Source organism: Conger conger, chromosome 3 (genome assembly GCF_963514075.1).
Source record: "Conger conger chromosome 3, fConCon1.1, whole genome shotgun sequence".
Classification (NCBI taxonomy): domain Eukaryota; kingdom Metazoa; phylum Chordata; class Actinopteri; order Anguilliformes; family Congridae; genus Conger; species Conger conger.
In genome coordinates, this window is record NC_083762.1 from 12,397,027 (window position 1) to 12,422,135 (window position 25,109).

Sequence of the window (25,109 nt, forward strand, 5' to 3'; positions counted from 1 at the left end):
GCTAGGCCCTGGTTTCTAAAGTGTGGCCTTTTGGAGCAGCCTTTCTCTCTCTCGGTCAGAGACTCAGCTTGAGTATTCTCTGTGATCGAGGGTCTGATTTACTCTGGTTCAGCTTGTGCAAAAACATTTTAGCTCACGTAAAACAAAATAACACAACTGATGAAAAACAAATGCTGCGGCCAATCATTAGTTTTGTGTGTGATAACAGGTTTTTTCACATGCTAAAGGTCTTAGTAATAAGACCCTACATGTATTTTAATTTCAAAAAATGTTTACTGTCCTTTAATACGTTTTTATTTGTTTGAACAGAGGAGACAGAGTATGAGTACAGTGGCAGTGAGGATGATGAGGAGGAGATGAACGAGGAGGAAGGAGAGCCAAGGTATGTCCTCCTTAGTATCGAGCATCACCATCATCAGCAGATTGGCTGGTTAACCCTGTTGTGGTTGGAAAATAGCAAGCATTGTTGGGTTGAATGGCCTGTTCTTGTCATTATGTTATGTCTTGTTACCATATGTTGCTATTTTATTTTATGTTAAGTGACTGCATCGTTCTGTTGTGTTGTTTTATGTTCAGTGACTGCATCGTTCTGTTGTGTTGTTTTATGTTCAGTGACTGTATCCGTGGTAATGGACGACCTTTTGAGGAGTGTCGGAGACAGTCTGTCTCTGTATGTACATGGCTGCCCCCACGCCACAGCGGATGACATTAGTGTGTCACCAGATGCTCCAGCTTATGTGCTGGCAGTAATACTGTGTGTTTGTGTCCTGTGCGTGTGTGTGTGTCCTGTGCGTGTGTGTGTGTATGTGTGTGTGTGTGTGTGTGTATGTGTATGTGTGTGTGTGTGTGTCCTGTGTGTGTGTGTGTCCTGTTTGTGTGTGTGTATATGTGTGTGTGTGTCCTGTGCGTGTGTCCTGTGTGTGTGTGTGTGTATGTGTACGTGTGTGTGTGTGTGTCCTGTGTGTGTGTGTGTGTGTGTGTCCTGTGCGTGTGTGTGTGTCCTGTGTGTGTGTATGTGTGTCCTGTGCGTGTGTGTGTCCTGTGTGTGTGTGTGTGTGCGTACGTGCGTGTGTGTGTGTGTATATGTGCACGTGCCTGTGTGTGTATTTGTGGGTATGTATGTATGTGTACATGTGTGTGTGTACCTGTGTGTATGTGTGTGTGTCCTGTGTGTGTGTGTGCGTCCTGTGTGTGTGTGTGTGTGTGTGTGTGTGTGTGCGTCCTGTGTGTGTGTGTGTGTGTGTGTGTGTGTGCGTCCTGTGTGTGTGTGTGTGTGTGTGTGTGTGTGCGTCCTGTATGTGTGTGTATGTGTGTGTGTGTGTGTGTGTGTGCGTCCTGTGTGTGTGTATGTGCGTCCTGTGTGTGTGTGTATGTGTGTGTGTGTGTACATGCGCAGCTCCATAGTGAACCTCCCGGGCGAGTCGACCCTGCGCAGGGAGTTCCTGCGGCTGCAGCAGGAGAATAAGAGCCGCTCCGAGGCCCAGCGGCAGCAGCAGGTCCTCCAGCAGCAGCTCCGCGACCAGGAGCGCTACAAGAAGCAGCTGCTCGCCGAGCGGCAGAAGAGGATCGAGCAGCAGAAGGAGGAGCGGAGGAGACTGGAGGATGTGAGAGACTCCCGTTACAGACACACGAGCCGGGCGCTGTCTTCATAGTCTAAGCACATCGTAGTACAAAGTGCGGCGCAGTTGACAGGAACGCAGCTAATTTTAAGAACCCCCCTCGGCGCCGGAGGCGGATTCAGAGGTGTCACGCAGCCGTCATTGGTTGACTGATACCAAGAGAAAAGGTTGCCATGGCGAGGATACTAGTTTGCACCTAGGCTACTTGTTTTAATGAATGAAGATGTTTTGCTTGCATAGTTTACTACTAGGCTACTTGTTCTAATGAATGAAGACATTTTGCTTCGATAGTTTACTACTAGGCTACTTGTTTTAATGAATGAAGACATTTCGCTTAGATAGTTTACTACTAGGCTACTTGTTTTAATGAATAAATACGTTTTGCTTACATAGCTAGCTAGCACAATGGAGAAGTATGATGAGAAGCCGCTTGCTATAGTCTCTGAACCGTAGTGCGAAACTGTCAGCAGACGTGTTGTGGCGGGACGCTCTGCGGGCGGAGCGTGACTCAGCTGTGCCGCGTCGCTCTCTCCCCCAGCAGCAACGCAGGCAGCAGCAGGAGGCGGGCTTCCAGTGGCCCGAGCTCCAGGAGATGCTGTGGAGGGAGGAGACGGAGGTGGAGGAGAAGGGGCTCCTGGAGGAGCGCCTCCGGCTCTCCGAGGGACAGAGGAGGGCCGACAGGAAACAGGTAGTGAAAGCCGCGGCCGCCTCACTTCCTCCTCGCCAGCAGCTGCAGAAGAATGTGGGTCAGAAGCCAGCGCTCGGCGCTCCTCGCTCGCGATTGGCCGAGACGTGCCACGTGACCCGTCTGAGGGGCACGGGTTCATTCTCGCCCCACTTTTCTGGGCCTGCCTGTGTCCCTCTTGGCCGTGAGCTGTGCAAAAGTTGAGTCGCAGTGAAATGTTCCAGTCCCACAAATCCGTGGGAAAGGGCTTGCGAGCAGGAAATTCCCAGGTCAGAGCTCAAGATCGCATCCTGGCTGCGCTGAGAGGCCGATTTAAAACTATTTTACAGCCCTTTTTGTTCTTTTTTTTTTCAATATTATTTTCCATTTTCATTCTCCAGTTGGAACTCCCCACATGAAAATTTAAAAGGTGTATCTTATTTTTACCTTTTTCTATACAGCGCTGTTGTTTTGTGGTCATGAAACACTTTTTTTTATTAGGTTTTTTTTTGTGTGACCATTCTTACCCATTTTGAAAAATGGCTTATGACATGGCCAATGCATTATTAATTCAAGTTGTGGTTAACATTTTATACAAGTGCTGCAAAAATACTTTCAGAACGTTGACACAGCAATTCTGGCTTTGCATTATTCTTCAGGAACTTGGTTCAAAACATCAATCTAACTATCAAAACTGTTGATTAAAGACATTAGTGTTCCAAAGCATAATAAGCCTCTTGTCAGCCTTTTAATATGGTGTACAGTACCTAACGTTAGAATAACAGGACCCATCTTCCTGAAAAGTTAGCGGTAATTACACTGTTCCCTAAGTAAAGTGCCATATATAGAGTGAAGAGTTTCATTTGAATATTTAGAATATGCCTCAGCAATTTAAATTAACCGCTGGATCCTGTTTTAGGGGTTCCACAGGTACGTGAAATCCTTGAAAATGCTTATGGAATTGTCAAAGTGTTTGAAAGTGCCTGGATTTGGTTACTGTCATTAGTGTTGTTATCATATGTTGAAATTACTTTCAACATTTCAACAATTCAGTAGCCACAGTGCATGAAAAGTCTCCATAATGGCCCTCGAAAGTGCTAAAAGTTTACTACTGAAGAGGTGTGGTAATCCTGTTGCATACATTTAGCATGCACTGTATGTCTTCAGACCAAGAGAACAATGCATCATATAAGAGGTGGAGCTGCAGTCAGTAAGCAGGAAATGACATTGGCTGCTTCTTCTTCTTGTGATTTTACAGTTTGGATCAGGGTTAGGGTTGGGGTGAGCTCTTGCTGTATTGCCTTGTGGTGTCCCATGATCTGCTCACTTCTCTGCGTGTGTTCCTGTCAGGGGGTTTGTATTCGGTACTGATCAAGCACCTGCCTGATGGAGAGGCAGACTCCTGCTCAGTTGCTTTGTGTGGCTTGGCCAGTGAGGGGAACAACAGTGTGCGTTTCAGACAGACCTGTGTCAAATACGTAACTGTTTGGGACTAAAATACTTTTCTGTGCTCGATTGATCTTGCCTGGTGCAACTGAGCCCACCAAGAAGTCCAGAAGGTGGGGTTTGCACTTTTTGAGAGTACGTTCATAGATTGCAATACAATACAGCGGCTCAGTAAAGCGTTGAAAGGTATTTTGACTACGAAACTACTACATATTTTTGACCCAGCTCTGGTTTGAGTCCCTCCAGTCAGCGGAGGAGGAGGAATGCACTGTACTCCATACATGAATCTTGACTTTACGTTCATGTTTCATTTCACAAGAGCCACGCAAGGGCACTAATGAGTTTCGACAGAAACTTGGAGAGTCCTCTGGCCACTAATTAATTACAGATGGTCAGTGGGCTTCTATTCCTGTGTAGCTCTCAACTGTCAGCTGTACAAAATTCATTTTTCCCCTAGGCCCAAAACAGGGAAGACTGTATCATACAGTAGGTACAGTACGCACATACCAAACCAGGTTCCTCTGTGATCTGCTCTGTCAAAGTCATGCAAACCCAGTTCGCTTACTCCGTGATGCCATCGGAAGTGATGCTCTGATCAGTTAAATATTTTAAGGGATGAGGGTTAAAGAGTCTTAGGCAAGCCGGCAGGCGCTGAATATTTTACGGTTTTCCCAGCAATTCACTGGATTTCAGAGGAGTCTCTGATTCTTGTTGTTGTAAAACGTTTTCCGTTTTTCATTTCTGTTAAATGTAGGTGGAAGACTTGAACAAACAGAAGATTGATGTTGGAGGGAGACCAGGTGGTCCATTGACAGACCAGGTAAAAAAAACAACTTTCTTTTTTTTGTTATTTCACGGTGAATTAAACCTGCTGATGTCTACAGTCAGCAAGTTTAGTTCAGAGGACTGGGCATGCTGTTTTGACCTGGCTGCAATGATTACATGTTTTTTTCATGTGAATGTCATACCTTGCTCAGTACTGTATGGCTGTATATTACTGTAGCTGCTGCCGTAATATAGCAAATGAACTGAGTGAGACAGTGGTCTTCAGCTGATGGTTAACCCTTTGAAGAGTTGGCTCTTTTAGATTTTTTTTTATTCAAAAGTCGCTATTCTAGAAACCAATATTACTTTAAGTTACCAGGAGTGATTGTCAGCATTAGAGCATTCAGTTAAGAACATTCTAATCACATATTTATTTCTGATTAGAATGTTCAGTTAAGAGCATTCTAATCACATATTTCTGATTAGAATGTTCAGTTAAGAGCATTCTAATCACATATTTCTGATTGGAATGTTCAGTTAAAAACATTCTAATCACATATCTGTGACCTAAGACCTTAGAGGGAGTGCTGCAGAAAAATGAGAGCTGTTTGATGAGAGAGCATTGAAGAGCAAAGATGGCTATGCTCAATAACTCTCTAGTTACTCACGATACTGCGAGGTGAAGCTGAGAATAGGGTCTGTAGAGGAAAGCTAAGGCATAACAAGCGCAGGGCAACAGAAGGAGAAGGAATACATTATCTCAGAAGGCCTGGAGTACATCTGTCTGGAGTGTTGCCTTTGTGGTCTGCCGTGTACAATTTCATTCATACAAGGCAGCCATTCTGTAACAGGAATTGGGAGTATATTGAATTTGAATGATGCTTAAACTGTGGATTTATGCAAATGATACTACTATAAACCAAGTTTAATTCTGAATTGCAATTTATTTTGGCATGTTTCACTCCCCGATTGCCCCCATTAATTTAGATTGGTGTAAAGAAAATGATTCGAAAGGCGATTAAGGGAGTTTTATGGGATTGAAGCAAATGAAAAGAGGTCTTAATCGTGGCGAGATCGAGTGCTGTTGTTTGTCACTTTTATTCTCCACACTCTTCTTACAATGGCCTGGGAAGACCACTGTTATCCTAGCCGTCCAGGAATGTGAGAGATTATTTATGCATCTCCATGCACAATCTCCTCATTGTAAACATTAGCGCTCTACCCCCTGATAAAGCCCTTGGTTTCTGCAAGATCTTAAAATAGAGTTTCCTGCTTGAAGACAAATGTTTTCATAGTGACAAATGTTCTCAAGTGTGGGGTAAAGACAGAGTAAATGACCAGCTCTGACATTGGCTTTATTATACGGGTGTATATGCTGTGTCCTCCAAAAGTGTTCATGATAATGACTGAGGTGCTAAAAAAAAAAGGTAAAGTAAAGACAGGTAATGAGCCATACTGTGTTCTCAAAAATGAAAAATGTATTCTTGTAGATTAGTACAATTGCTCAAAGGGTTTTTGACAAGTAGTAACTTTATTTCCCAAAAAGATAGATGTCAAAGTTATTGCCACCCCTGATTTCAGTACTCTGTGCACCCTTCCTTTGCAAGAGTAAAGTTAAAAACGCTGTTTTTGTGAAATGAAAATATTGTTGCTGGTCTTTGACATTTTTTGATCCAGTCTTTTTGGGAAATTATGACTTTGGCCTTGAACAATTATATTACTATAACATATCATTTTCCCATTTATTTGAGCGAAACGTGTAGCTCATTATCTGTGTTGTGCCAAGCTTATCAGTAATTTTGGAAGCCACCTGTCTGTAAGCTCTTAAAATATTGTCTTACACTATAAGGGGAAATTGTTTCCTGGTGCGATTATACACTGCAAAAAATGACTGTCTTAAGAATTTTAGTCTTGTAATAAGACTTAAGATCTTGCTTGGTTTTTTTTTTCTCACAAGTAGAAAATATTAGCTTGTTTCAAGTTCATGTTTGCTTTTTTTATTCGATTTGACTAAAATCTTGAGATGAGTCAAACTGTCTTGCCTCATTCACAATATTTTCATCTTATAGAGTAAATAAATAAATAAATAAGATGTTAAGTCTCAATATAAGACTAACGTATTTTTGGGCTTTTGCAGTATAGACGTGCGGGTTTTCTCTGTTCTCTGTATGAGTGCAGCCATTAGAAATGGTTTCCACAGTGGCCATGGCTGAAGGGTGTGATGTGTGTGGAGATTTTCCCCTGGGAGGCACTGCTATGAGCAAGCTTGCACAGATTGCGTTGCCTTCCTCTGTCTGTCAGCTTGCAGGCTGTGTGCTGGTGTGTGTTTGGGCGGAGACGAGGGAGGGGGGAGGGGTTGTGCTCGAACATGTGTGCAGATCACAAAGTGTGGGAGTTTCCTCCCTCTCCAAAAATAAGCTGTCCCACGTGCTGGGGGCGGAATTTAAGGCAGATGGCGTGGCGTTAAATTAAAGGACTGGTGGGGAACCATGGTGGACCATCTTTGTAGTCTCTGCGACAGAGACGTGTGGGAGCCGCCCCTCGAGCACCTCCTGTGTGTGTGTGTGCGTGTGTGTGTTTGTATGTTTGTGTGTGTGTGTGTGTGTGTCTGTGTGTGTGTCTGTATGAGCCGGCAGTGTGTATATGCATTCCTGTGTGTGTGTTTGTCATTGTGTAGCCTCCTGTGTGTGTGTTACTGCATAGCCTGCTGTGTGTGTTTGTCATTGTGTAGCCTCCTGTGTGTGTGTTACTGCATAGCCTGCTGTGTGTGTTTGTCATTGTGTAGCCTACTGTGTGTGTGTTACTGCATAGCCTGCTGTGTGTGTTTGTCATTGTGTAGCCTACTGTGTGTGTGTTACTGCATAGCCTGCTGTGTGTGTTTGTCGTTGCGTAGCGAAGGCCCCAGCCTGCTCCTCTTCCTCAGCCTCCGCAGCAGCAGCAGCAGCAGCAGCAGCCGCAGGGTAAAAAGTTCCACCGCACGCTGCCCAAAGATCAGGCCCAGCTGCTTTCGCTTCAGCACGACCACAGGCACAAGCAGAGGGAGCCGCAGAAGGCCTGTAGCGTCGTGCCTAGCTGCCCTGCAAATAGCCAGCGCAAAGCGGTAAACCCCCCCCAGCCCCCTGTCCCAAACCCCCCTGTGCCCCCCCCCACCCCTTAACCCACTCCCCCGTCCCAAACCCCCCCCTGCCCCCCAGCCCCTTAACCCGCCCAAACCACCCCCCTCCCTCGTCCCCCCCATCCCTGCTAGCGGTTAAACCCCCCCTGCCCCCCGCCCCCTTACCCACTTCCCTGTCCCAAACCCCCCTCATCCCCCCACCCCTTAACCCCCCCCCCCCCCCCCAATCCGCCCCCCGTCCCCTGTCCCTGCTGCCGTCTACACTCCACCTCCTGTTCCTCCTCTTGCTATCTGTCCCGTCGCCTTGTTACCACTGACCCACCTCAGTTGTAGGTCAAGCAAAGCTGCTGACCTGCTGTCTCGGCCAATCTGTGGTCTGAACCAAGCCCCAGAGAGTTTAGAGGAAGTAGGCGTTGTTGGTATTCCCGTCACAACTGGAAATTAGGTCACTGGTGTGAGATACCGTCGCCAGAATGTGTCTTGGCCTTTTTTTTTCATCCCTAATTTGGAATCTTTGGGCCTCTCAAGTTACTCCAGTGCTACCCAGACCAGAAGCAAGGCACACAGTAAAATGTTAAACTAAATGTAAAAAGTTAAACTATAGCCACAGTGGACCCATATGGACTCATATCATAATATATCATATCGTAACATAACATAACATAATGCGAGAACAGGCTATTCAGCCCAGCAATGGACTTTTGCTACCACTAAAATGTACCAACTGCTTAGTTTGCCTAAAAGCGAAATAGTATCTAGCACCGTATCAAGCCTGGTCTTGAAAGCCCCCAGTGTTTCTGCCATGTCAGTTTAGTGTTAAACTATAGCCAGAGTAGACTCATATTGACTCATATCTGTTTAGTGTTAAACTACGGTCAGAGTGGACTCTGTTTGGCTTCAATTAACACTGGACATTTTACTGTGCAGCTGTGGTGTGTGTGTGTGTGCTCTGCTGCAGCTCCCTACAACCACCTACAGTCACAATTTTAAGCTCTACAGTCCAGCAAAGTACCGCAGGATAGAACCAGGGACGGTTGAAGGAGAGGCATATCTCTCCCTGATGATAGCCCGCGGCTACCTGGTGTGTCGCTGGGAGAAACTAATGTAGCGGTGCAACGGAAGCCCGGGCCAACTTAGACACACCTGATAGGCCCTGGCAGGATGAGGCTAATAGCTTCACGCCGCTGCAGACTAGCGGTAGTCGATAGCGTAGCCGGGGGCGAGGCGCCCGCCCCGCTGTCTGAGTCGCTGTGGGGCCCTTCAGATTGTGTCATCCCCGTCGCTCACCTCTGGCGGCACTTTACTCGAGGAAGCGGTTCCCCCCCCCCTCTCACGCTCTACGCCGGAGCCATTTTCAGGATAAACAGTGTCGTTTACCCTGATGTTTTTATTGTGGCCTTTCCAGGACAGGAAGATCAACAGCGCGGGCATCAGGATTTCTCCCTCCACCGTAGGCTAGTCAGCAAATCCACCGATGTCAGTCGGAGAGCTACCTTGCTTATTTATCGTGTAGGAGGTGTTGGCCTGACCACAAACAAGTTGCCGGATCAGCAGTTGAAAGGAAAAGGGCCGTATTTGGTCATGCTTGAGTAGCGCACACGCACTGAAGGCTGGTCAGTGTTAGCATGACATGTTCACTCTTTCCTGTAATGAGTTACCCATTGAGGGATGATTAAATTGAGCACAGCAGAATGTAGAATTCTCCTGTGGAATGATGCAAACACACACACACACACACGCACGCAGTGTTCCCGTTTCAATTCCCAGAATTTTCCACTTTTCCTGGAAAGTGTCAGCAAGTTGGTGAATGAGTGTGGTGGTGAACTGCCCTCTCTCTGTCTCTGTCTCTGTCGCCGTCACTCAGATCGATGACAGGGGGAAAGTGCCAGACAGCTATCTCTCCAACCTGAACCGCATGGCCGCTGGGCTGTATGTCCAGTCCAGACTGGGCTCCGGGAGCAACTCCAGCCCCTGCACCCCTGCCTTACAGAGGGCAGCTGTGCACCAGGTAAAAACAACCCACCGCCACAAGTGTCCATTTCACTTTAGTTCCGCCTGTTCACCAAGTACTGCAACACCTCAGCACTCCTCTCCAAATTGAACTAATACCGTCCAGTATTTGAAACTCTTTTAATGGGAGGAAATTGCAGACTATAAATAATGTGTTACAATAAAATAATCTTGTCTTTCAGTATTATTAAATGCTGTTCCTGTTTATTCTGACCTCACCTACCTTGTTTGGTATTAAAAGGTTTTGTGATGGCTAAATGATTAATGCGTGATTTGTGTTTGGAGGAGCTGAATTTCAGTGATAAGGGTGTTATCAAACATAGTGCACCTTTGTTCCAGATCACTGGCGCAGTGCTTAATTAAGTCAGGCTTTCAAGCATTGCACTGGAGGATATAGTCGAGTTGTGGTGGATCATACGTGGTTGAGTTGTGGTTGATGATATGTGGTTGAGGTGTGGTTGATGATATGTGGTTGAGTTGTGGTTGATGATATGTGGTTGAGTTGTGGTGGATGATACATGGTTGAGTTGTGGTTGATGATACGTGGTTGAGTTGTGGTTGATGATACATGGTTGAGTTGTGGTGGATGATACTAAACACACACAAGTATCTGAGGTCCTTTTGTGTTCCTGTCTCCAAACGTTGTTTAATTAATTAAGGAATATCAGCAGGGTCCAGTGTTACAAAACCTGTTATTATCGCTTATTTATTTGTCTTATTATGATCACTGATGTTACAAAACCGTATTGCTCTGTCGCATGCTTGTCAGCTGCCCTGAGAATTGCAGAACTTACAAACACTCGTGCCCTCTCGGCCTGCATGTGCCACCCTGTAGCCTTGTGGGTGACGTGAGTCAAACCCTATGAAAATCAGGTTCCTCCAAATCTGCCTGTTTTTCCACTCACTGACAATGACCTTCTTCTTTTTTTTCTTCTTCCGCAGCACCTGTGTTTTTTTTTTGTTTTGTTTTTTACCAGGGACAGTGCACATTAATCAACATCCAGTTTCCACGTCAATGTAAATGTGCCAGTTAGCTAATCAGCTCATTTTCATCTGTAGTCCCTCACCTGCATGTCTTTGTTTGTGTGTGTGTGTGGGTGCGGATGCACATATGCATAAATGTGTGTGTTGTGTGTATGTGTTTGTTTTACCATGTGCTCACAGGTCTTGTTGTGGGTGTGTGTTGTGTGTATGTGATTGTTTTACCATGTGCTCACAGGTCTTGTTGTGGGTGTGTGTTATGTTTCAGAATGCCAACCTTCGGTCCAGCAGGGACTCCCACCACAGTAGCTCCCTGTCAGACATGGCCACCTCTCCTGTGTCCCCCACCTTCGATGATGTCTTCTGGGATTTCCCCAGCTCTGAGGAGCGCCCCCCTAAGGTAGTGCACAACTAATGCTAACGCAAATCGCTATTTAACGCGGTTACGCATTTCATTTTAGGCATCAAACCGCAACACTAAATAAATCTCTAAATCCCCATGCTGTGCTATCACTGGGCATGATTCTAGCAATGCAAGACTAGAAAGGCAGGGAGTGAATGTGTGAATGAGTGAATTTGGGTGTGTGTATGCGTGTGTGTACGTGTGTGTGTGTGTGTGTGTGTGTGTGTCTTTGTGTGTGTCTTTGTGTGTGCACTGTATACATACAGTATGTGTGTACTTCTGTGTGCACGTTTGCATGTGTGCTTCTGTGTGCATGTGTGTGTGCATGTTTGCGAGTGTGTGTGTGTGTGTACTATTCTGTACATACAGTATATGTACATGCGTATGGATTTGTGTGTGATGTGTTTGTACAGTATGTGTGTACTTGTGTGCGCACATTAGTATATGTATGCCTATACAATGTGGACATGTGCATGTGTTGTCATGGAGAGTGTGGCATCTCACATCTGCAGGGGTTTATCTTTTGTTGTGGTGCTTTTAACCGTGGCACATAGGGAAGTTGAGTCTTTGGCCTGAGAAGATGTTGTGAAAGGCCCTTGAGGCTCATGTGACACCACAATTGGCATTATTATGCGCCCATTGTGTTTTTTAACGCCACTCACAAGGGATGGTCTCTAAAGAGAAACATCCGTCCGTATGAAAACAATGCAAACCCACCCTCCCACATAGATTTATTTTAACTGGCTGCAGGTTCCCCACAGTACTTAACTCTTTAAGGTGTGAGATCAGCAATATGTGATTAGAATGTTCGTAAAGGAACATTCTCATGACAAATATGTGATTGGAATCTTTTTAACTAATGTTTGATGTAACAGTCACAACTGGAGATTGAAAACAACAAACAAAAAACACTGACTTCTGGTCAGCTGACTTCTTAGAAAAAGACCTTCTAAAGAAACGTACTCTTGAAAAAGGTTAAAAGGCGTTCAGATGAAGAAGTGAAAAACCATCCCCTCCTCGTATTAACACTGTTTCCAGTAAGCCGTGTAGAGGTGGGCGAGATAGAGGTGGTTGGGTATTTTTAGAGTTCCTCTTTCTTTGGGTGGGGTCTTCCTTCCCTCCGAGACAAAGATGACACATCAGCGCAGGGCCTTGAACCGAAAGCTTGGCATCCAAAACCGAGAAGCGAGACGCGCTTGTCACACAAGGTGATTCAGATTCACACACTGCAATGAGCTGGCCAATTCTTTAAACATGTTCCCCATCTCCATCTCAAGCCTCATCGAGGCCTGCTCTTTTTGTGGAGGTGCTGAAACCATTTCACTCCATAGAATCACTCATTAAGTGTTCTCTTGATTAGCCGTACTACAGTGCATTTTCACACCTCCATTTATTTTTGTTCAAAGAAAAAGGTCTCACCCACCAATTGTGTGTTACTCCTGGGCATCTTCTTAAGCAAATAATCTCCTCATTGTGCTGCATTACAAAATAACCAACTTTCTCAAAAAATGAACTTTGGGCGCATTTGTTTTGAAGACTAAATCACTCTGTGAAGTTAGCTGGCAATCATTCCACAGCTCCTGCATCTAAAGCTAGGGATATTTTCAGAAGTATTTTCTTTGAAAAGTCTTACAAAGTAAAAAAAAAAAAAAGAAAAAGATGCCCGGTGTCTCCTTTAACTTCTGAAAATCGCTTTTTCCAAGGTTCCGGAACGTACAACGTCAAAGTTCTACTGTAAGGAACTGCTGAGTCATCATAGAACAGCATCAAGGTGGGTTCATCTCTGTGTTCTGCATGAAGTGTTTGTACCTCAGGAACTTGTCACATTACACTTAAATGCTGACTGTCATTGCTTTTAAGATGGTTGTTACTCTAAGCACCACATACGCATGCCATTGCCAAATTTTGTTAACCGTGGGATGAGAGCACTAATTCAGCCTTGGGCAACGCAGAGTGCTTCGCTCTCGATACCAGAGTGCCTCCAATGGAGGCAGTTCGCATACGCATTTCCATTCGCCTGCTGTGAGTGTTTCCGCACTTTCCGATGCGGTTTTCCTGCTTGTCTCCAGTGGGTTTCCTTCGTCTCCGGTGGAAAAGGTGGGGAAGTCGGGGCCTTCACATAGCAGTTCCTCTAGCAGCTGCCAGTCAGGTTAGTGCCCTGTGCAGGCCAAGGCCTGGTGAGTCACCCTCTTCCTCTTCTTCTTCTATCTCTTCTCCCTTTCCTTCCCTCCCTACTCTTCATCTTCGCCATCCATTCCTGTTTTCTTCCTTTCATCATCGTCTTCCTCAGTCTTCCTCTTCCTGTCTCCCGTCTCCTCCAGCTCCTCATGAGAGCACAGTGGTAGCACCCAGTTTCATGCAGTCACAATTAGTGTGATTTATACAAGCTCCCACTCGTTTTCAGAATCGCTCAACCTAATCAGCTCTGTTCATTGTCAAAATTTATTAGGCTCATATTTCAAGTGATTCATAATATGTGATCAAACGCTGTCCAAATTAGTTAAACTACTAGATGTGATAAATCAATGCGTGAAAGCACTCAGTTGCTCAAATTAGCAGCTTTGTGTGCACTGTGTGTAAGATGGGAGAATTTGCTGTGCGCCTTAAACTTGTACTCTTAGGCTTACTGTCAATGAGGATCCTGGTTCACCACCTTTTGCATTACATTACATTTCATTAATGGCATTTGGCAGACGCTCTTATCCAGAGCGTCGTACAACAAAGTGCATACCCATAACCAGGGATAGGTGCGCTGAAAGACCCTAGAGGGAAGTACAATTTCAACTGCTACCTGTACAACAAAGATAAGGACTAGGGCCTATTTGAATTTCTTTTTTTTTTTTTTTACAAACAAACAAACAAACAAACAAACAAAGCAAAAGTGACCAAACTTAACTAGCCAAACACTGCTTACCTAGCCAAACTAAAACTACCAATACACAAAAAAGTAAATCACAGAAACACAACAATTATGGTTCACAGGGAGGTAGGGAGGGACGGGGAGAGGTGCTGCTTGAAGAGGTGCGTCTTCAGTTTGCGCTTGAAGGTGGGGAGGGAGTCTACAGTTCTGACGGGGAATGCAGATGAAGCAGAGCATTGGAGCCTGCGAGCGGTGTGTTTGCGGGTGTGTGGGAGTGTGTGAAGGCGTGTAGGTGACAGGCTGTGCCCTGTGGTCTGATGGGTGTGGGGAGTATGACACACTCAATGGGTGCAGCGCGGTGCGGTCTGGAAATTGTCAACCGTTGCTTTTGTTTTTATCGAACATGCACTGCTTCCTTCTTCGGAGGTGAATGCTGTTGTTTTATTTTCGAGTAGCCAGGATGCTGTCCTCCCTGACTGCGAGTGAGCAGCAGCCCATGCGAAGAGCACGGTGGCTAACAATGTTGCAGAAAAAAAGCAAAGCCTGTTTGGCTGCGCGGCATATTTCCTTCTATCCGCCGGCCTTTTCCGTTTTTTTGTCTCAGTTTCACGTTCGGGAATGTCCTGTCCAGCTTTAGCCTTAGCGTTAGCGCGGCGGATTTGCGAAAAAGGTCAGGAACAGACACAGAGTAAATTGGATTTTAGGGCTGAGTCATTAGTCGTGCTAAGAATCAGGGCTCCGGCTGCAGAATCCTCCAGCGCATTACATCGCACTTCAGAGCCCCGGCCCGAACAGGATTAGGTATTGACCGCGTCGTTTAGGAAGCGGCCCTGGCACAAGCCCAGGGAATGATGCATTGGCTTCTGCCTTCACATCTCTGTAATGTGTTTCTGAGGGAGCAGGGCAGCGTGCGGACATGTCCCTGCCCGACACATGACCAGAGTGGGGGGGGGGGGGTTTAATTTGTTCAGGGTGGGGTTTAATGTGTTTAGGGTAGGTTTTGGTGTGTTTAGACAGGGTTTGATGTGTTAGTGGTGGGGTTTGATATGTTTAGGGTTGAGTTTGATGTGTTCAGGCAGGGTTTGATGTGTTCATGGAGGGGTCTGATGTGTTTTGGCAGGGTTTGATGTGTTTAGGGTGGGGTTTGATGTGTTTAGGCAGGGTTTGATGTGTTTACGGAGGGGTTTGATGTGTTTAGGCAGGGTTTGATGTTTTTAGGGTGGGGTTTCATGTGTTTAGGGTGGGGTTTCATGTGTTCAGGCAGGGTTTGATGTTTTTAGGGTGGACTTTGATGTTTTTATGGCAGGATTTGATGTGTTTATGGAGGGGTTTGATGTGTTTTGGCAGGGTTTGATGTGTTATGGCAGGGTTTTGGCATCTTTAGGGTGGGTTTAACATGACAGTGGAATCGGGGGATTTACTGAATTCTGTTTCGTTTTTTGTTTTTCTCCCTCAGGATTCTCCAAAATGGAGAGTCCCCTGTTGCCAAGCCGACAGCAGCAGAGCAGAAAGCCTCAGGAGTACAGTCCTCTATCCCCTCTCCAGCACCCGGTATGTTCTGGCCTCCATCCTCCTCTCAGATTACATTTTCACTTCCTCCCAAACTCTGAGCTCACATTCCCCATGGAGAAAGGCCCAGGGCGAGGTGAGTGGCATGGGATGGCTGGCAGGTCGCGTTGGGAGTTTGGGGGTCGCGTTGGGAGTTTGGACTGAGTTGTGCCCACGTCCAGGCATAAGCAGCTACCTTGAGCACAGAAACTCCCTGATGAGATGATGGGGCTTGTTTTATGGCAGACATTTCTGAAATCTTTATCATGAAAAATGTTTAGCACTCCACTGTAATAATAAATAACTTCTTTTTTTTTTAAGTTTGCTGAAGCATTCATGCACTTTCTTATCTGTACATTTGTCCAAGTGTTTTCCGTGGCCATTTGTCAACACTGGTGTTGTGTATGCATTCATCTTCGTAAATGATAAAGTATTTGTAAAAAAGCCTTAAAATCTCCATGTCATTTTTCATAAGCAATGGCCCAATTTTTCTTTGATTTGTTTTTGGTAAAGATGTGAAATTGAGTTTTTGGTAGGAGCCCCGGCTGAACTGTAAAGACTAAATAATGTGATTTGTCATGAATGGGCTTTTCAGTCTGGAAGTTTCAGTTTGCTCATTGAAATGCCCCCATTCTAGAGGGAGAGGAGGATGAGGCCACCACTCCCAGTCCTGATCTGACCCATTTAACAGCATACAGTCTGCTTTCTCCTCAATTAATCATAGTAATGCACTTTTTGTCATTTTTAACAATGCGCTGGGTAAAGTGCTAGATATTAACCCAGTGACGACCAGCCAGGCCCTTTAGTGTAGCACACATGACATGGGAACTTTGATAAGCTGTATGATTAGAATGTGATTGGAATGTGATTAGAATACGATTAGAATGTTCTGAGCCGGACATTCTACTGCTGATTTAGCAATCACTACTGGAGTTCTGGAACACTGATATTTTGAAGACAGGAAAACATTCCATGAAGGGTGAAACGTTCGTTTTACCTCCCCAGGGATTCGGGCTCTCCCCGGGGCCCAAGTCGGCGAACCTCAGTCCGTTCCTGAAGGCGACCGAGTACTCTTCCTCCAGCGACGAGCCCGGCAGCAGCGACGAGGAGGAGAGGAGTCGGTGAGTCCCCCGAATTCTGCTGAGGCTGCCTTTCTACCCCGGAATCCATCATTCCTGATGTCAGCGCAAGCCTTTGAAGCCACGCCGGGGCCCTTACTGACCGAATACTGATGAAGCGCAGAAATGCGGTTTCCTTAAATCACACCTATTTTTCTGTTAAGTGGCCGAATCCCTGGGATTTATTATCGAGTACCTGTTTGACATTTTACATAAAATGTAATATAGGGTGAATTCAATGATTACTGTTTGGTGAACTTCTTCAACAAACTTATATTCCGGTCTGAATATTGTCCTCTGTGCATATCCTGCCTGTGTGAAAAAGATTGCTGAGAATTGTGAATATAAACTACTGTCAGATTTTGACAGTGATCAAGTGATGGTCTCTCCTCATAACCTCACCAGAAACACGTACACTGTAAAATGTTCAGTTTTTAATCAACTATTGCAGAGTACTGTACATATGGTCATTATTGGACCATACACTCAGTGGGCACTTAGGTATTTATTAGACTTTTTTTTTTCTTTTACTGCTGTAGCCTATCCATTTAGAGGTTTGATACATTGTGTGTTCAGAGATGCTCTTCTGCATGCCACTGTTGTTATGCATGGTTATTTGCTTCCTGTCGGCTTTGACCAGTCTGGTCCTTCTCCTCTGACCTCTCTCATTAATAATGTGTTTTTGCCCGAAGAACTGCTGCTCTCATGTTTTTGGTTTTTCGCACTATTCTCTGCAAACTCTAGAGCAGGGGTCACCAACCTTTTTGAAACTGAGAGCTACTTCTTGGGTACTGAGTCATACTAAGGGCTACCAGTTTGTTTTGTCACGTGCACAATACTGACCTTTGAACTAGAGTAGGTCAGAGTTCACCTAAACTTATCTAAACTTCATGTATAATAAACATATTTTTAAGATATTGTCATTTTTAAATCTATATAAATGCAAGTGTGATTAAAAAAAAATAGCAACAGAATAAAATTAAATTTTAGATGCAGCTCACTAGAGAGTTGTGCTATTTTTAGAACAGGCCCGCGGGTGACTCATGTGGTCCTTGGGGGCGACCTGGTGCCTGCGGGCACCGTGTTGGTGACCCCTCCTCTAGAGATTGTTTCTGAGATACTCATACCATCCTGTCTGGCACCAACAATCATTCCACGGTCAAAGTCACTTAGATCACATTTCTTCCCCATTCGGACATTTGGTCTGAACAGCAGCTGAACCTGTTGACAATGTCTGAATGCTTTTATGCTTTTGGTTGCTGCCACATGATTGGCTGATTAAATATTTGCATTAGCAAGCTGGTGTGCAGGTCTACCTAAAACAATGCTTACTGAGTGTATGTATGGAGCCTACATATTTTACTGTGTGCCCTTAGCCTTACAGTCCTCCTCCACACAGAAACACTGTTGCGCTGAGGTAGAGTGTGTGGTGATGAAGAGTGTGAGAGTGAGGTAGAGTGTGTGGTGATGAAGAGTGTGGCTCTGAGGTAGAGTGTGTGGTGATGAAGAGTGTGAGAGTGAGGTAGAGTGTGTGGTGATGAAGAGTGTGGCTCTGCGGTAGAGTGTGTGGTGATGAAGAGTGTGAGAGTGAGGTAGAGTGTGTGGTGATGAAGAGTGTGGCTCTGAGGTAGAGTGTGTGGTGATGAAGAGTGTGGGAGTGAGGCAGAGTGTGTGGTGATGAAGAGTGTGAGAGTGAGGTAGAGTGTGTCGTGATGAAGGTGAGGGACTGATCTTCCTGTCTCCCTGCCTCTGTCATCCAGGCCCATGAACAGCAGGAAGGGGAAGTTCTTCAGAGCGGCCCCCGATGGAATCGTCCTGCAGCCCCATGGCAGCCTGAACCAGCAGCAGGTACAGACGGCCCGACCCATATACCCTCCTTATACCTCCGCTAAACCCCCCTCCATACCCCCCTAACCCCCCCAATTACCACTATAGCATGCCGCCACACTGAAGGTCTCTGTGCTGTATGGACACTAGAGGGCGGCATTGCACACGCTAATGTGCTGTGGCGTATTCAGACTCACACTGGAGCCCAGGGGAGGTCTCAGCTCACAACCAAATCCGCGGCTTTTTGTGTGACTCTGACCGTCAGCAGGGTGCCCACCTGGCTGTCCATTGAGACGCTGTGTCGCTGAAAACACAAAAGGCTAACGCCGAAACTCGCTCCAGCTCCCTGTAGAGCAGAGGCCTGGCTTTGCGCTCTTTGAATGGTAAAGCCCTGTGTGTTGTGTCACGCAGTAACTTAGCCTGCGCTCTGTGTGTTTGAATGGGAAAGCGCACACATTGTGAAGCACAGTTGCTTAGCCTGCGCTCTGTGTGTGTGAATGGGAAAGCGCACACATTGTGTAGCACAGTTGCTTAGCCTGCGCTCTTTGTTTTTCTCGTCTACGCAGAGAGTAGCGGACCTTAAGAGCGGCCCCCAGTCGAGGTGTGCCGGGTCAGAATTCAATCAGAATCACCTTCTCCCTGATCTCCTACAGAAGAGCCCCCCCTTCGAGAGCCAAGGATGGCCCCCACGAGAAGCCCTGTACCTCCAGCCCCCTCCCGGCCGATCCCCTCACCTGGAGGTCAGTTCTGAACCGCGCCCCTGGTCCGTTGCGCATTTTTAGGGTTGGGGTCCATCATTCCAAAATGAAGTACTGCAGCAAAGCTCATGCCCACATGAGTACTACAGGGATTCAGTCATCTTTTGTTAAAGGAATTTGTTTAATTTACAATGTGTCTCTGCATATACTACCTCGATATGCTACTTTAAAAGATTATTTAGCATTTCTTGGGAACAATATAAACTAATAGCATGGACAAAGACTGTACACACTGTATATGGTCAAATGAAGGTCCTCTGCTTGATGCTTGACATGGTAGACCTTGCATGTATGTACTTGCAGTTTTAGAATGCCTTTGTCTAAAAAAGAAATTTCATGGCTGTTTTAATTTTTATTGAATGACATTGAGGAGTGCATACTTCATTATTCTCCACTAGAGGATGCTCATGTACTAACATCAGCCCTGGTGAGTCACACATTATCTGACTCACAGTGCAAAATAAATATTCACTGTAAGTGTGAAGCTGGCCTTGCTGAACAATGCTGATGACTGTTTTATATCCACAGCGTGTCTTCATTCACAGTGTTTACGCCTGTCTTTGCAGAACCCGGTAAACGGGCAGGCGGGAAAGGGCAGCTCCTCTTCCTCTTCCTCTTTCACGCCCTTCATCGACCCCCGCCTGCTGCAGATCTCCCCCCCTCTGAGTCCAGTGGGCCACAGCCCCAGTGAGTACCCTGCTCTAGGGTGACCCCGATTTTAAGCATTTTTCACAACACAAGTACTGTCAGGAGGCAGATTGTTCCAGTAGTTACACAAATTGTACCCTAAGTTTTGATTTAGAAGTTCCCCCACACTCTCAGTAATAATGGTTGGGGCGGTTCCTGGGGCAGTGCATAATATTGTACACCTAGCCAGCAATGTAAAGCTAATTTGTACCCTTCCTGCTTGGAAAATGTACTCATTTATACCCAAAGCTTTGTGGACTTTTATCCTTGGAAAACAAAAATGTACCTCCACTGTCACTTTAATTTCTGAGAGTGTGTGGTCCACGATCACAGTCCTGCATTATGTTTCTACTGGGTTTCCTCAATATCGGGTGGAAAATCCAGCTTCAGAAAGGAAAAGTCTTCCACAGTGCTTTGTTCCAATCACCTGGATTTGCCAGCACAATTAGCATAATTTTTATAATGTTAATATTGTAAAACAAAATATATAAATATATTATTTAACCTTTATTTAACCAGGTGAGTCCCATTGAGATTAGCACAATTAGCACAATTTTTATGATGTTAATATTGTAAAAAATTGTTTTTTATTTAACCTTTATTTAACCAGTCCCACTGAGATTACAAGATCTCTTTTTTTCGAGGGAGCCCTGGCCATGATAGCAGCAATACAGTGTTGCAAACAACACAAAAGCAACATAAAAAACATACAGTGAAATAGACAGTTGAAGCTCACATGCCTAAAAGACAAACAGGAGGAAACAGAATCTAGCTAAGGAAGCAATTACATCAATCTGTTATGAATGCGATATGACATGGGAACGTGGGAACATGGGAATGTGAACGCGCTCGGTCCTGTCTCCTCCCTCAGCCGGCTCAAAACCAGAGGCGGTCAGGAGGGAGAACCACAGGAAGGGATCCATCGTCAACGTCAACCCCACCAACATCCGGCCCCAGAGCGACACTCCCGAGATCCGCAAGTACAAGAAGAAGTTCACCGCTGAGATCCTGTGCGCCGGCCTGTGGGGTGGGTACCGGAGCTGCGCTCTCCGGGGACAGATTTACGCGTGACACACACCAGCAGTGATGACAGCTTCCCTTTATACGCACACTGCGTATGGCTGCAGTCTCCCAATCTCATCTGTTTGTTATGTTCTCCTCAGACCTGGCAATTCAAATGCTTTTTTTTTTTTTGTTGGCCTACAGATATGATTGACTGTTCTGAATTGTGTGCTGAAAAAATATATTAGTTGGAAAAATATTGAGATACAAATCCAAATCTATTTTCAGTGCCAAGCACTTTTTAGATAAATTTAGCATCTGTTCAACAAATTTCTATGAATTTCTGTGGCTCAGTCCCATCCCTCCCAGTGAACGTTGACAGTCATTCTGTAAACTGTAGAAAAGGGGTCACCAACCCTGTGCTGAAGGTTTTCACTTCAACCCTAATTTGGCACACCCAATTCTACTTATTAGCAGATCTGAAGCTGTTGAATGAGGTGTGCTTTGTTAGGGTTGGAGTGAAAACCTTAGTAGATCTCCAGGAACAGGGTTGGGACTCTGATGATCCCTGGTGAAGACTTTTCTGTGCTGAAACTTAGTGTGAACTTTGAACCTAGGTATATAGTGAACTTGAGAGTTGAGAGTTGTATACCAACATCCACCACAATACGATCCACACAGCCATTGGGCCCTTGAGCAAGGCCCTTAACCCTGCACTGCTCCAGGGGAGGATTGCCTCCTGCTTAGTCTAATCAACAGTGTGTCACTCTGGATAAGAGCATCTGCCAAATGCCGTTAATGTAATGTAATGTATAGAGAAGGAATGAAGAGTGAGGCTGAGTATGACCTTTAACCCCATGTATGGAGAGTCACCCTGACAGTTGAGAGTTGTATAGAGGAGCAATGGAGAGTTAATTGTCTGTGCTAAAGCTTAGTGTGACCTCTGAGTGTGACCTTTGACCCCAGGTGTGTAGAGTCAAAGTTCACTGTGAGAGTTGTACAGAGGAGTAATGGAGAGTTATTTTTCTGTGCTGAAACTGAGTGTGACCTTTGAACCCAGGTATGTAGAGTCACCCTGAGAGTTGAGAGTTGTATGGAGGAGGAATGGAGAGGTAATTCTCTGTGTGACCTCTGACCCCAGGCGTGAACCTGCTGGTGGGCACGGAGAACGGGCTGTGGCTGCTGGACCGCAGCGGACAGGGGAAGGTGTACTCCCTCATCAGCCGCCGCCGCTTCCAGCAGATGGACGTGCTGGAGGGGCTGAACGTCCTCATCACTATCTCAGGTACCGCACCGCACCGCACCTCCGCGTTACACCCTAACCCTAACCCTAACCCTCATCACTATCTCAGGTACCGCACCTCCGCGTTACACCCTAACCCTCATCACTATCTCAGGTACCGCACCGCACCTCCGCGTTACACCCTAACCCTAACCCTAACCCTAACCTCCTCATAACAGAACAGAGTAACACTCAGAGGATGTGCACACCATTAGAGGCCAGTGGAGTATCTTCTTCCGCAGTCACCCACATCTTTCACAAATGTTCAGCAAATTTCTAAAAACTTGGCCGTTCTTTTCGAATTTCAGGCGTTTCCACGAAGGTTTATTCACGTGAAAATTCAAAAGTCACTCATAACACTGCGAACTACTAACTGTGATTGCCCCAGGTAAAAAGAACAAGCTAAGGCTGTACTACCTGTCCTGGCTCCGGAACAAGATCCTGCGGAACGATCCGGAAGTGGAGAAGCGTCAGGGCTGGACGTCTGTCGGAGACCTGGAGGGCTGTATGCATTATAAAGTCGGTACGTGTTCGCCGCTTAGCGCAGGATGTGAGCACATTATGGGACATTCATTATTTATGGCAGCAGTGTCTCATGGAATGTCATGCTGTACTGTTGCCTAGCAGCTGTTTGTAAAATGCTGCCCCCCACACAGACTGCAGCAATGGCAGGCTATGCTGATATGCATGTTAGTTATATAAATAAATGCAAAATTATAACGAAAATACATAAATACTTAAATATGGAAATGGCGAGCGATAAAAATGGAACTTGTGAGTAGGCTGCACAAATTAGGGTTGTGGGTTGCGTGTGTGTGTGTGTGTGTTTGTGTGTGTGTTATTATAGAGCGCCACATGAGTCACATCACTACGCCCTTGCATAACGGGAGCAGAGCGGTTCTCTGTGTGTGTGTGTGTGTGTATGTGTGTGTGTGTGGAGAGTGGCATGTGTTTGGTGTGTACTGCTGAGCTCAGCAGGGCTGGGGGCGGTCCTTCCTTTGACTCTTCTTGAGGTCAAGAGCAGGAGAGAGAGGGAGGGGAAAAAGAGAGGGAGAAAGAGAGGGAGAGAGAAGGAGGGAGAAAGAGAGTGGGAGGGAGAGAGAGGAAGAGAGGGAGAGAGAGGGTAGGAGAAAGAGAGAGAGGGAGAGAGGGTGGGAGAAAGAGAGAGAGAGGGAGAGAGAGAGGGAGAGAGAGAGAAACAGAAAGAAAAACAGAGAGACCCATTACAGTTTATTTCAGAAGAAATCAAATATTTTTACGGATAATGTAAAAATAAGATGGAGATGAAGATGAGAGAGAGTGGCTTGAAAAACCAGAAACAAATATTCTTTACTGATTAGAATATTTAGATTCTTTATTTTTTTCTTGGTATGTCAGCTCTAACAAAAAAATATATCCTATTCCCTCATTTACATAAACATGTGCACCCCTGGTCTACCTCTTTCACCTCATGTGATTTGAGTCATTTAGCCAGTGTTCCCAATGATTCAGTATTACCCAGCTCTACTCTCTATGTCCCTCTGAGCATGGCACTCCAAAAATAAAATAGGTCACCGTGACAATCCAGAACGCCACTAATTCAGGAGCCAATGGGGAAACAGCCTCAACTGTGCCACATAACGGATGTTTCTCCCAATCTGCCCTGGAAAAAGAGAGAGAGAAAAAGAGTGAGGGAGTGAGGAAGAGAGAGTAGGAGAAGGAATGAGGGAGGGAGGAAGGGACGAAGTGAGACACGTGTGTAGTTTGTGTAGTGTGTAGTAGTAGGAGAGAGAGAAAGAGTCATCATATGTTGTTGTATTGAAATATTTTATAAAACCATCTACCACTAACCCATTGCAGTTTATTTAAGAAGAAAACATAAAAATATGCAAATAAGAGGGAGATTAAGGTGAGAGAGAGAGAGAGAGAGAGAGAGAGACAGACAGAGGGAGAGAGAGAGATGGAGAGAGAGATGGAGAGAGAGAGCATTCTGGGAAGCAGGAAGAAAGTGCGACTCTCTGAGACCCATTGCGGTCAGATAACCTTTCCCACTCCACCACTGCATGAGGCATATTTACCAGCCTTTTAAAACAACAAACTTTCCCTATATTTTTCAGACTCCATGTTTGTCTTAATATTGACTGAAACTGACAGTTATTTACGAGTTATCCCCTGTCTCAGTTTCCTTGTCTGCAAACCTTGGCTGAAGTCCCTGTCTGTCTCTTCCCTGTGTTGTTTCAGTACGATATGAGAAGATCAAGTTCCTGGTCATTGCCCTGAAGAACGCAGTGGAGGTGTATGCCTGGGCTCCCAAACCATACCACAAGTTCATGGCCTTCAAGGTGAGGACTGTAGGCCCTCAGACCCCTGGTACTGAAATAACCTCTGCCAAAAAAGCTCTCAAGTACTCATACATTAACAGAACGGGAATTCTAGGAATTATCTTGATGTTTGCTCACATACAATAAGCAACATAACATCATCAGACCTCACCAGGCATTGAAAGACAATCCAGTTTACAAGTAATGTAGTCCAACAGTCGACAGTACCGTCAGGTTCTGTGTTTTTCGTTGTCTAATTGGCCTTAGAAACAGCCTAACTGTTTGGCTGTTTGGTTTTTGATTTTGGATTCTCCTTTTGTTTGGATTGCCCGTGTGTTATGAACCCTTTGCTTGTGACATTGACCACATACTGGATTATCCCGGCTGAACATGTTTGCATGTCTACCGACCCTTTGCCTGGACTGGTTTTCAAACTGCCTGATCTCAATCACTGCTGTTTGCTGGATATCGACCCCTGCCAGTCTGATCTGTTCTGAAGTTAATAAAGACTTTAATGTCCACCTCTGTGGTCTCACTCTTGGGTTCAGTGTTCTGATTCCTGATAAGTACAGGTCCATTAAAATATTAAATACACTGCAAAGAAAAGAGGCTGATGTTTATTAAATAATTAAAGTGACAGTGCTTGTAGCATAGAGCTAGTGTGCAGTTCTACTGGGGATTCAGAATTCAGACCGCAGTGTAAGAAGTCTGATTCGGAAGCTTA

General features: G+C 45.5%; 1 protein-coding gene across 6 annotated transcripts in view; it reads left to right on the forward strand.

Annotated features, from left to right (window-relative positions):
- The window catches only part of si:zfos-2326c3.2 (mitogen-activated protein kinase kinase kinase kinase 4), a 65,518-nt gene that overhangs the window by 28,535 nt on the left and 11,874 nt on the right, over positions 1–25,109 (forward strand). The window contains exons 11-28 of one of the 6 annotated variants that reach the window (XM_061236493.1): positions 310–382; positions 1,397–1,604; positions 2,158–2,307; positions 4,484–4,549; positions 7,388–7,594; positions 9,474–9,617; positions 10,869–11,000; positions 12,707–12,774; positions 13,073–13,152; positions 15,320–15,414; positions 16,417–16,532; positions 18,290–18,377; positions 19,013–19,096; positions 19,681–19,801; positions 20,673–20,828; positions 21,945–22,088; positions 22,474–22,608; positions 24,306–24,406. In XM_061236493.1, the coding sequence (XP_061092477.1) occupies positions 310–382; positions 1,397–1,604; positions 2,158–2,307; positions 4,484–4,549; positions 7,388–7,594; positions 9,474–9,617; positions 10,869–11,000; positions 12,707–12,774; positions 13,073–13,152; positions 15,320–15,414; positions 16,417–16,532; positions 18,290–18,377; positions 19,013–19,096; positions 19,681–19,801; positions 20,673–20,828; positions 21,945–22,088; positions 22,474–22,608; positions 24,306–24,406 (2,168 nt within the window). Of the gene's footprint in view, positions 1–309; positions 383–1,396; positions 1,605–2,157; positions 2,308–4,483; positions 4,550–7,387; positions 7,595–9,473; positions 9,618–10,868; positions 11,001–12,706; positions 12,775–13,072; positions 13,153–15,319; positions 15,415–16,416; positions 16,533–18,289; positions 18,378–18,922; positions 19,097–19,680; positions 19,802–20,672; positions 20,829–21,944; positions 22,089–22,473; positions 22,609–24,305; positions 24,407–25,109 lie in introns of all 6 variants that reach the window. The other 5 variants (XM_061236489.1, XM_061236492.1, XM_061236491.1 and 2 more) reach the window with 5 other exon arrangements.